The sequence below is a fragment of the Muscardinus avellanarius genome (assembly GCF_963383645.1).
Source record: "Muscardinus avellanarius genome assembly, chromosome: 16".
NCBI classification, from domain to species: Eukaryota; Metazoa; Chordata; class Mammalia; order Rodentia; family Gliridae; genus Muscardinus; species Muscardinus avellanarius.
This window is the reverse complement of record NC_137802.1, coordinates 33,748,232-33,760,646: the sequence shown is the minus strand read 5'-3', so window position 1 is coordinate 33,760,646 and position 12,415 is coordinate 33,748,232. Positions and strand designations below refer to the sequence as shown.

The 12,415-nt window shown below is 46.6% G+C and overlaps 1 protein-coding gene across 3 annotated transcripts; it reads left to right on the top strand.

Moving 5' to 3' along the window:
- Window positions 1-1,294: 1,294 nt before the first annotated feature.
- On the top strand, window positions 1,295-11,699 carry ZNHIT3 (zinc finger HIT-type containing 3; the record flags this gene model as incomplete). 3 transcript variants are annotated; one of them, XM_080712923.1, is made up of 5 exons in its annotated part: window positions 1,295-1,380; window positions 1,478-1,509; window positions 5,950-6,033; window positions 8,876-8,956; window positions 11,518-11,699. In XM_080712923.1, 5 exons carry the CDS (start codon window positions 1,295-1,297, stop codon window positions 11,697-11,699), a joined length of 465 nt encoding a protein of 154 aa, XP_080569049.1. The 3 variants fall into 3 exon arrangements, with proteins under 3 accessions (XP_080569049.1, XP_080569051.1, XP_080569050.1); XM_080712925.1 differs by lacking the exon at window positions 11,518-11,699 and having other exon boundaries at window positions 8,910-8,947; XM_080712924.1 differs by lacking the exons at window positions 5,950-6,033; window positions 8,876-8,956.
- Window positions 11,700-12,415: the final 716 nt, after the last annotated feature.

Here is a 12,415-nt window from a genome sequence, read left to right as displayed (position 1 = left end):
CATGTAATTATTATTTTTCAACAATATTTAGGAAAAGGATCATTATTTCCTTCACCAAATGATCTTGGAAACCTTGTCAAAAATAACTTGACCATTGCCAGGCGTGGTGGCGCATGCTTGTAATCCCCGCGCTTGGGAGGCGGAGACAGGAGGATCGCATCGGGGCGCTGGCGTAAGAGACCCTGTTTCAAAAATATAAAATAGGTCTGGGAGTGTAGCCCGGAGGTAGAAGGACTTCTAGGAGGTAGAAGGTACCCCAGTACCACACACACACACACACACACACACACACACACACACACACACACACACAAAATAAATAAATAAATAAATAAATAACTTGACCATATATGAAAGAATTTATTTCTAGACTTTTTATTTTACTCCACTGGTTTATATATCTGTCTTTATAGCAGTACTACACTGTTTCAATTAATGTAGCTTTATAAGGTTTGAAATCAGAAAATGTACATCTTCTAGCTTTGTTCTTTTTCGAGATTGTTTTGGGTATTTAGAGTTCATATTTCATGTTAGGATAGATTTTTTTCTGGAAAAAAATGTATGATAGTTTCACCTTAAAAAAAAATATTGAAATGTTATCACTAAGTGTTCAAAAGTTTGATACCAGACAAATGAATCTTTTATGTGAGATTATCATTGTTAATTTTAGATAAATTGCTATAAAATTAAAAATAAAATAAAATAAAATTCAGATAAACAAAAAAATAAGACAAAACTGGGTCTGAGCCGGGCGTGGTGGTGCACGCTTGTAATCCCAGCATTCAGGAGGCTGAGACCAGAGGATCTTGGTTCACGGACAGCCTCAGCTACTTAGTGAGGCCCTCTGCAACTCAGTGAGACCCGGTTTCAAAATAAAGAATAAAAAACAGGGCAGTGGGTGTAGCTCGGAGGTCAAATTGCCGCTGGGTTCCATCCCCAGACCCGCAAAAACAAACAAACAAACAAAACGGGGTCTTACTAAGTAACTGAGCCTGGCCATGAATCGTGATCCTCTTGTCTCAATATCCCAAATAGTGGGATTACAAGCGTGCACCACCACGCCCGGCTAATACCTGTGTTCTTGAGCGAGGTGACCTAATCAGAGAAACCTGGCAAATTACTGCGAGATGCATATCGATTGTATCGACGCTCTACGTACGAGGCCTGGAACCGTGAGCAGGATCAATCCATTGCTTTTGACTGCCAGTAAGTGCCGCCCGCTGATTGGTCCTGGTTTAGGAAGCGAACCCAGGCGCCTGCGCAGTGGCGGCGGGCGCGGGGCTTCTTTGAAGCCATGGCGTCGCTCAGTTGTAGCACCGTGGTCTGCGTGATCTGCTTGGAGAGGCCCAAGTACCGCTGCCCGGCCTGCCGCGTGCCCTAGTGAGTGTGGCGGGCGCGGGGTGCGGGAGCGCGGGGGTTTGGGGCGCGGGGCCGGGTAGGGGCCGCGCGGCTGACGCCGTCTTGGTCTGTTTTGCAGCTGCTCAGTGACCTGCTTCCGCAAGCACAAAGGTAAGTCCGGGGCATCCTCCCCCAGCCCCTCGCCCGCCACGGCCAGGGCCGCGGGCTGGCCTCCTCTGGACCCCCGAGTGCCCTCCCAGCCATTTCTGCCTCCGGTCACCGCTGGTTCTGCGAGGATCCTGCATCCTCAGGCCTCTACCCGACTGCGAGACCTTTATCTGTAAATGCTCTCCCGGAATTTAATAATCTAAAACTTTCTTCTACCTTGCTTCAGTCCTGTGCCACACACATTTTCTTCTGTAAAAATAGTCGAAGCCGAGCTGGGCGTGGCGGCACATGCTTGTAATCCCTGCATAATGGGAGGCTGAGACAGGAGGATCGCGTTTCGCGGACAGCCTCAGCTACTTAGGTCCTCTGCAACTCAGTGAGACCCTGTTTCAAAAATAAAGAATAGAAAATAGGGATGCAGGTGTAGCTCAGAGGTAGAATGTCGCTGGTTCCATCCCCAGCACCACCAAAAAAAAAAAAAAAAAAATCAAAAGCAAGCCGGGCGTGGTGGCACATGCCTGTAACGCCAGTACTTGGGAGGCCGAGAAAGGAGGATCGCAGGAGCGGCCAGCCTCACCTACTTAGTGAGGTCCTCTGCAACTTAGTGAGACCCTGTTTCAAAATAAAGAATAAGAAATAGGGCTGAGGTTGGTTATAGCTCGGAGGTTGGGCCCGAGTTCAATTCCCAGTGCTGGGGGGAAAAAAATAGTCAAAAGCAGATGGGTGTGGCTGTTCACAACTGTAATTCCAGTGCTTGGGAGGCCGAGACAGGAGGATCACATGTTCATGGCCAGATTCAGCAGTGTTGTGAGAGTCTCAGCAACTTAGTGGCACCCTTTTCAAAACACTAAGATAAAATAAAATGGCTGGGAGTGTAGCTAGGACGTAGAATGCTCCTGTGTTCAATTCCCAATACCTAAAAAAACAAACAAAAACTAAGTCGAAAGAAGTAGTGATGGTGAGGCCTGTAATCCCAGCTACTCCCTGAGACTGAGGTGGAAGGCAGATACAAGGCCAGCCTGGGCAATGTAGCCAGACCCTATTTCAAAATAAAAGATTTAAGGCTGGGCATGATGATGCAAGCTTGTAATCCCAGCATTCGGGAGTGGAGATGGGGAATTGTGGTTTGTGGACAGCCTCAGCTACTTAGTGACCCTTCGCAGCTCAGTGAGACCCTATTTCAAAATATAAAGAAAAAAAAATAGGGCTGGGGTGTAGCTCAGAGGTAGAATGTTTCTGGGTTCCAACCCCCCAGTACTTAAAAAAAAAAGGATGTATAAAAAAAGGGACTAAGAATGTAAGTCACTAGTAGCAAGCCTCTGAGTTCAGCCTTCAGTATGTGTGCGGGAGTCTTATTTCATTGTGTGTGTGTGTGTGTGTGTGTGTGTGTGTGTGTGTGTGTGTTACTGGGAATTGAACCCCAGGGCGTTCAACCCCCAGCCCTATTTTTTATTCTTTATTTTGAAATAGGGTCTCACTTAAGTTACCGAGGGACTCAGTAAATAGCTGAGGCTGGAGGTGAACTGGGATCCTCCTGTCTTAGCCTTCCAAGTGCTGAGATTACAAGTGTACACCACCACACCTGGCCGGGAGTCTTCTTTTAATTTCCAAAATTGTGAGCTAAATAATCCTTTTCTAAGGTTAGAAAAGTTTCCTGCTTTCCTGGCAAAAGTCTACCCTACCTATTTCTTCATTTTTAGCAAGCCGTCATAGAGACTCACCATAGGCAGAAGCAGCCCTGGCTGAGATTAACTGCTTTCTCCCTCTTGATTGATTGGCTTTGACCCCCAGCCACCATGCCTGGGTCATTGTTTATTTTATTTTGGGACAGGGTTGTGCTGTGTTGCACACGCTGGCCTCCAAAGTGTGACCCTCCTGCTTGAGCCTCCTGAGTTGCTGGCGTTGTCTGTGGGCTTCTCTTTGCTGGGCTCTCTTCTCCCCTTCTGAATGTTTTCTACCTACTAACTTGTTTTGAGGATTCTCTGACCTTATTTGTACATGGTTTGTGTCCTTTTCCTTCCCATCCCTCCCCCTCCTCCTTCCTTGTCTCCTTTCTGAAACTCACATCTATGGCTATGATCTCTTTTTGGGCACCTAGAAACAAACATTTAAGAACTAACCCCACAAATCCACCCTTTCTTTAGTTCCTCCTTTTCTGCAGCACAGCCTTAAAGATAGTCTTTAGTTCAAATACTGTTTCCTTTTTTTTTTTCTTGGTACTGGGTGTGGAACCCAGGAGCTTTTCTACCTCCCGGGCTATACTCCCAGACCTATTTTATACTTTATTTGTGTTTTGTTTGTTTGTTTTTTGTGGTACTGGGTGTGGAACCCAGGGGCTTTTTTTACCTCCAGGTTATACTCCCAGACCTATTTTATACTTTATTTGGAAACAGGGTCTCACTAAGTTGCTGAGAGCCTCTCTAAGTTGCTGAGGCTGGCTTTGAACCTGTGTGATCCTCCTGTCTCAGCCTCCCAAGCACGGGGATTTTGAAACAGGGTCTCACTGAGTTGCAAGGGGCCTAAGTAACTGAGGCTGTCCGTGAACGGTGATCCTCCTGTCTCAGCCCCCCAAATGCTGGGATTACAAGTATGGGCCACCATGCCTGGCTTAGGAAATTTAATTATCTGTAAATGGAATTAACAGTCTCTGTTATAAAAGCCAGGAATGTTGGTGTACGCATATACTCCCAGAAGTTGGGAGGCTGAGACAGGAGGATCATAAGATCTCGGCCAGTTTCAGCAACTTAGGCACTCAGCAGTTTACCAAGATCTTGTTTCCAAATAAAAAAATAAAATAAGGCCGGGGGCATAGCTTGGAGGTAGAATGCCCCTGGGTTCAATCCCCAGCACCAACAAACAAAAAATGCTGAGTGTGGTGACATACACCTGTAATCCCAGTACTTCGGAAACTAAGAGGATCACAGGTTTGAGGTCAGCCTCGGTAGAGACCCTATTTCCAAATCAAAAATAAAATAGGGCTGAGAATGTAGCTCAGAGGTAGAACGCCCCTGGGTTCCATCCCTAGTACCTTTTAAAATTCCCTGGGTTCCATCCTTAGTACCATTAAAAATAATAAGATTAAAAAAAAAAAAAAACTGTCTTGGGTGCTGTATGGGTCAGTGAAACACTATGTCTGGCACCATCCTCTGTTAGTCCCTGGATGCTCTTATAACCACCCTATCTGATTAAACCCTTTCACAGCAAATTGTTTACTAATCTTTTTTTATTTTTGGTACTGGGAATGGAACCCAGGGGCATTCTACCTCTGAGCTACACCCCCAGCCCTATTTTTTTTTCCTTTATTTTGAAACAGTCTCACTGACTTGCAGAGGCTGACTTGAGGCTGTCTGCTGTGAACCTCCTGTCTCAGCCTCTCTAATGCTGAGATTACAAGCGTGCACCACCACGCCCGTCTTGTTTACTAATCTTGTTAGGTCTACCTTTTAAGTTTCTCCATTCTGACCCTCCCTGCTCTCAGACTCTTTTCCCTTTACTGCATGCTCTGTTGACTCATATTAAAATTCTTTGTTGCTTGTATTTTAGTTTTATCCCCTCCAGTCTTTGGTTTATATTAGAGGTTTCCTAATATAAAGCAGCGATGCCATCCCCTGTTCTAGTATCTCTGGAACATTTTCAGGAGAAATCATACAGCTCGAGATAAGAAAGAAGTGGAGCTGCGTCACTGGAGACAGGGCATCTGTGTCTGGAAAACTCTCTTATCCTGCAGTCTTGTGTGATTCCTCTAAGATTCTCTAGGGTCAGTCAGGAGCGCATTCCCTGTGACCCTGCAGCTGCCAGGCTGATTTTTCTGGAAATGTGAATTAAACGCTAGCTCTCCAACATGGAGGACAGTGTTCCCCAGGGAGACACGTTGTCAGTGTTTTTGCCATCTGCAGGCCTGCACAGGGCTTGGTGGCATCACTGATGACTGGTGCTGAAGTCCAAATGTCCACTGCAGCATGGGCACCCATCCTGCCAGTGGTGTTCTGGCTGAGATGCTGGTGGGGGAAGGAAGAAGAGTGGCATTCTTCTGTTCTGTCCTCCTTTTGTGCCCTCAGCATCTGCCAGGCTGCCCTGCCTGTCAGCTGGCAATCGCTCATCACCATCTCCTGGTACCTGACCCTCGGGGTGGGAATGGTGACTTTCATTTGTGTATTTTCATTGTCACATATGAATTTGGTATTTGAAATTGCTGGGGAAATCACTGGTGCTTATTGAAGTGTGGAAGCCCTGTGAGGCTAGGTCAGGTGGTGAGAACAGGCTCTTGGCGTGTGAGCCCAGCCCCTTCCGCCCAGCCAGGCTCGGCGTTGCTCCTGGTTTGGTCTCTCCCTTCTTCCATGTCCCTCGCCACTGAGTATACATGCTTCCTCCTTGGCTTGGTGGGGGGCGTGGTCTTTTCACTGCAATGGAGGGGTGTGTGCCTGAGTTTTGTGTCTCTTTCAGAGCAGTGCAACCCCGAAACTTGTCCCGTAAAGAAAAAAAGATCGGCTGCTCCTGTAAAAACTTCACAGCCTGAGGAAAACAAAGGTGGGTTGGTTGATTTCAAACAAGCGAGCCTGGGTGGGGAAGGGGTTTCAGAGAGAGAGTAAGTGGGGTGGAGGGAAGGAAAAGGACGCTGGCTGGGCAGGAGCAGAGGACGATGGCTTCATTAGGGAAGTGGTGGTGTGGAGAGAGCAGTCTGGAGCATCCTATAAGGGAGGAAACAGGACGAGAGACAGAGGGGAGCGTGGGCGGGGGTGGGCTGGGCTCTGCTGGCAGGAGCCTCCGCTCCTCACAACCTTGGGTCTCCCTCCCTGGCCTCACTGAGCTGTCAGCTCACCTGAGCTAGGCCCAGGCAGGAAGGCTCCCTTTAGCCTGGGTCACCTCACTGCTGTGGGGGCTCCTCAGAGCTCTGCTACTGGACTGACATCCCACCTGTCCCTCCATCTACCTCCTGGCTGTCATGCACTTCTTCAGGCCCTGAAGGTAGCCTGCCTGGTGCCACCAGAGAAATACTGAAGATAACAGCAGAGGGATGGGCCATTTCTGTCCTTTGAGAAACTCCCAGGTTTGAGCCGGGCGTGGAGGCGCACGCTTGTAATCCCAGCATTCGGGAGGCTGAGACTGGAGGATCGCAGTTCTTGGACAGCCTCACCTACTTAGTGAGGCCCTCTGCAACTCAGTGAGACCCGATTTCAAAATAAAGAATAGAAAATAGGGTAGGGGGTGTAGCTCGGAGGTCGAATGCCCCTGGGTTCTACTCCCAGACCTGCAAAAAAAAAAAAAGAAAGAAACTCCCAGGTTTGTATTAAAAAGTGCCAGCAATTTCTGCCCATGCTTAAAGCATAGAAAATTCTGGGGATTTTACATTTATTTATTTGTTTGTTTGTTTGTTTATTTTTGCAGTACTGGGGATGGAACCCAGGGACATTCTACCTCCGAGCTACACCCCCAGCCCTATTTTTTATTCTTTATTTTGAAACGGGTCTCACTGAGTTACAGGGGCCCAAGTAGTAACTGAGGCTGTCTGAGAACCGTGATCCTCCCATATCACTCTCCCAAATGCTGAGATTACAAGCGTGCGCCACCACGCCTGGTTTATTCTTTATTTTTGAAACAGAGAGTTCCACCAAGTTGTGGAGGGACTCACTAAGTAGCTGAGGCTGTCTGTGAACTGTGATCCTCTAGTCTCAGCCTTCCGAATGCTGGGATTGCAAGTGTGCGCCACCACGCCCGACTTATTTTTTATTTTTGAAATAGGCTCTTGCAGCTGGTTGTGGTGGCGCACACTTGTAATCATAGTACTTTCGAGGCTGAGACAGAAGGATTGCAGGTTTGTGGTCAGTCTCAGCTACTTAGTGAGGTCCTCTGCAACTTAGTAAGACCCTGTTTCAAGATAAAGAATTAAAAATGAGGAGCCAGGTGTGGTGGCGCACGCTTATAATCCCAGCATTTTCGAGGCTGAGACAGGAGGATGGCAGTTTGCGGACAGCCTCAGCTACTACTAAGTGAGGCCCTTTGCAACTCAGTGAGACCCTGTTTCAAAATAAAGAATAGCTGGGCATGGTGGCCCATGCTTGTAATCCCAGCATTTGGGAAGCTGAGACAGGAGGATCATGGTTCGGGGACAGCCTCAGCTACTTTGGCCCTCTGCAACTCAGTGAGACCCAGTTTCAAAATAAAGAAAAAAATAGCCGGGCGTGGTGGCGCACGCTTGTAATCCCTGTGCTTGGGAGACGAGACAGGAGGATTGCGCAGGTTTGAAGCCAGCCTCGCTGGCTTGAGAGACCTTGTTTCCAAATAAAAAATATAAAATAGGTCTGGGAGTATAGCCCAGAGGTAGAAGGGTTCCATCCCTAGTACCACCAAAAAAATAAAAAATAAAAAGAATAAAAAATAGGGTTGGGAGCTGCGCATGGTGGCACAAGCTTGTAATCCCAGCATTCTTGAGGCTGAGACCAGAGGATCAAGATTTGCGCATAGTCTCAGCTACTTAGTGAGACCCTGTTTCAAAATAAAGAATATAAAATAGAGTAGGGGGTGTAGCTCAGAGGTAGAGTGCCCCTGGGTTCCATCCCCAGACCTGCAAAAAAAAAAAAAAAAAAAAAAAAAATTAGGGATGGGGGTGTAGCTCAGAAGTAGAATGCCCCTGGGTTCCATCCCCAGTACCTTAAGAAAAAACAAGGATAGCCTGATGTGGTGGCGCATGCTTTTATCCTAGTACTTGGGAGGCTGAAAAAGGAGGATCACAGATTCGAGGACAGCCTCAGCTACTTAGGCCCTTCGCAACTCAGTGAGACCCTGTTTCAAAAACTAATAAGACTAGAGCCAGGTGTAGTGGTACACGCTTGTAATCCCAGCATTCGGGAGGCTGAGACCAGAGGATTGGGGTTCTCAGACAGCCTCAGCTACTTAGTGAGGTCTTTCACAACTTAGTGAGACCCTGTTTCAAAATAAAGAATAAAAAACAGGGCTGGGAGCCAGGACTGGTAGCGCATGCTTGTAATCCCAGTATTTGGGAGGCTGAGACAGGAGGATCACGGTTCAAGGACAGCCTCAGCTACTAAGGCCCTTTGCAACTCAGTGAGACCCTGTTTAAATAGGGAATTTGGGAGGCTGAAGCAGGAGGATCCTGGTTCGCGGACAGCCTCGGCTACTTAGTGGGGGCCTTTGTAACTCCGTGAGACCCTGTTTCAAAATTTAAAAATAGGGCAGGTTGTGTAGCTTGGAGTAGAATGGCCCTGGGTTTCACTCCCAGTACCGCAAAAAAAAGAAAGAGAAAGAAAATAAGATGGCTGGGGGGGCTCAGAGGTAGAAGCCCCTGGGTTCAGTCCCCAGCCTGAACACCCCGGCTGAGTCCTAAGCATCGATTGCGCTCTATATTCCACAGGTGACGACTCCTCTGTAGCCGATTTCCTCAACAGTGATGAGGAGGAAGACAGAGTTTCTTTGCAGAATTTAAGGAATCTAGGTAAGTAAATGCCATAGTAGTTTATTTCCTTATTAATCATTGATATACATTTATTGTATAGAAAGTGATTTTTTATTTGGTGTTGGGCATGTGCTATACCAGTTACACCCCAGCCTTTTGTGTGTGTGTGTGGTAATGAGGTGGAACCCAGGGGTTTTTCTACCTTCGGGCTATACTCCCAGACCTATTTTGTACTTTATTTGGAAACAGGGTTTTATTAAGTAGCTGAGGCTGGCTTCAAACCTGTGCGATCCTCCCAAGCGCTGGGATTACAAGTGTGCGCCACCACGCCTGGCCAGCCTTTTTTTTTTTTTTTTTCTTTTAAGTTGTTAAATTTGTGTTGTAGCCCTTCCTTTCCAGCCATGGGGTTGTATAAACATAAACAGTCCCACACCTGGCACCCTGCCCACAGCACACACAGTCGGAATCCCCTGGTGTTGCAAGTTGGCAAATTCTGCCCTTCCTTCAGGGTGTGATTCAAGCTTTCTTTGCTCAACTAAGCTTTTCTTGACCGACTGTCTCTTTCAGAAGTAGGCACTTTTCTGGCCCCCCTTAGTGCCTTGGACTTAATTTATCATAAAAATGTAGTGAGTGGTATATGATCTCATATAGCAATCTGTGGGGCATATTCACTTATCCCCAGTGCTGGATTTGTAGTCCAGCCATTAATCCAGGCATTATTAATACACAAAGTAAGCACAAGATTTTGATTTTCTTTTTTAGCAGGAAATGGGTATTTTTAATTTTGGGTGGTACTAGGTGTTTAACCCGGAGGCCTTCAACCTCGCTATACCCTGAGGCCTATTTATTATTTTATTTTGAACCATGGTAGAGCATTGCAATTGCTCACCAGTGATGAGAATCTCACTACTTGCTGAAGCTAGCCTTGAACCTGAGTCTCCTGTCTCAGCCTCCCAGGTTAGCAGGATTATAGGCTTGTGCAACTGTGCCTGGGTGGAAATGGATATTACTATTTCACATTTGTGAGTGTGGGGGCTAGGGATATAGCTCACTGTGAGAGCTCTTGCCTGGCATTTTGGAGGCCCTGGGTTTATCAGAACTTAAAAAAAAATTGTTATAGCACTGCTTATTCAATTCTTTATTTTTTTTTTGGGGGGGGGGTCTGGGGGTGGAACCCAGGAACATTTGACCTCTGAGTTATACCCCCTGCCCTATTTTTTTATTCTTTATTTTGAAACAGGACCTAAGTAGCTGAGGCTGCCCATGCACCACGATCCTCTGGTCTCAGCCTCCTGAATGCTGGGATTGCAAGGGTGTGCCACCAAGCCCAGCTGTTTTACTGTTGTAACTACAGGACTACTGGTTACTAGAAGTGGCATTATTTTCAGTCTGTCAGATTTGAGATGAAAGGCAGTGTTTTGTACTTAATCCATAGTAGTGATTAGACTGAAGTGTGAAAATTTAAGAACTGTGAAGCCCATACAGATATTAGTGCTTAGTAACTGCACACCAGATTCCACTTGTAGATTGGTCCAACCTTCCTCACCCCAAGAACCCTTAGAACTCTCTATAAAGAAAACACCAACACCATAGTGCTGCTCTTCTGTAATCCCAGTCATTTGGGAGGCTGAGACAGGAGGATTGTGGTTTGAAAACAGCCTCTGCTACTTAGTGTAGCTCAGAGGTAGACTACTCCTGGGTTCCACAAAAGAAAAAAAATAAAAACAAAAAACTCTACATATTGGTAAAGGCAGTGTTTTTTGTTTTCTTTTCGGTACTGGGTTTGGAACTCAGGGGCATTCTACCTACAAGCTACACCCCCAGCTCTATTTTTATTTTTTACTCTATTTTTTTTTTTTTTGGTGGTACTGGGGTTCCTGGAAGCCCTTCTACCTCCGGGCTACACTCCCAGACCTATTTTTACATTTTTATTTGGAAACAGGGTCTCCTAAGCCAGTGCGCGCGGCTGGCTTCGAACCCGTGCGATCCTCCTGTCTCCGCCTCCCAAGCGTGGGGATTACAAGCATGCGCCACCACGCCCAGCCTACTCTATTTTTTTTGTGTGTGTGTGTGGTACTGGGGGTGGAACCCAGGGGCTTTTCTACCTTTGGGCTATACTCCCAGTCCTATTTTATACTTTATGAAAACGGTCTCACTAAGTTGCTGAGAGCTTCACTGAGTAGCTGAGTCTGGCTTTGAACCTGTGTGGTCCTCTTGTCTCAGCCTCCCAAGCGCTGGGAATACAAGCGTGCACCACCACGCCCGGCTCTTATTCTTTATTTTGAAACAGAGTCTCACTGAGTTGCAAAGGGCCTAAGTAGTAGCTGAGGCTGTTCTGGAACTGTGATCTGTCTTCTCAGCCTCCCAAATGCTGGGATTACAAGCGTGCGCCACCACGCCTGGCTAGGCAGAGCCTTTTTTTTAATAGCATTTTCAGTCTTTTTGGTTGTATCCATGGGTACAGAACCTGTGGAAACGGGGGAAATGTATAAAAGAGGTGCAATACCTTGATTACTTATTACATTTGAAACATTTAGCTTTCAACTATCTCCTTTGGTTCCTACTGAACTTAGTTGACATTTTTCTTGTTAATTTTTAAGGGGAATCTTCAACATTAAGAAGCTTACTGCTCAACCCACACCTTAGACAACTGATGATCAGCCTCGATCAGGGCGACAACAAAGAAAAGCTCATGAGAGCCTACATGCAAGAGCCCTTGTTTGTGGAGTTTGCGGACTGCTGTCTACGAATTGTGGAGCCATCCCAGAACAATGATTCTTAACATGCACCATCGTGCTCGTGGCTTTTAAGCATACACTTGACGCCCAGAACTTACCTGGTGTTTCTCCTAGGGGGCCAGCTAGCAAGGGGCCCTAAGGGGAGGCGATTTCTCCAAGGCAGACTGCAGCTGAGGTGTGACATGGGTCTTCACCTCCCTCCAGGCGTGGCTCGTGTTTCAGGAGGGGTGTGTGTGTGTGTGTGTGTGTGTGTGTATGTGTGTGTACTAAAGGTGGTAGACCATTTATGAAGAGAGAACTTGACATTCAAATCCTTTTCAAATATTTTATTCTTTGTACTGTTGGGATAGACATCATAAATACAATATTCAAGTTAAAAACTGTCAGTTACTAAATAAAGTCAAGATGTGGCGGTTCTGTTATATATTGCATTGATCATTGTCCTTGGTCCCTTATATAAGTGTTTGAAATTAAGTAAGTCAGGAACTTATTAAATAAGGTTTTCTTTTCTTTGTTGCAGTACTGGGGATGGAACCTAGAGGCATTCTACCTCCGAGCTATACCCCTAGCCCCCCCCCCCCCATTTTTTGCAGTACTGGAGATAGAACCCAGGGGCATTCTACCTCCTAGTTACACCCCCAACCCTGTTTTTTATTCTTTATTTTGAAACCGGTCTCACTGAGTTGCAAAGGGCCTCACTAAGTAGCCGAGGCTGTCTGTGAACCGTGATCCTTGTCTCAGCCTCCCAAATGCTGGGATT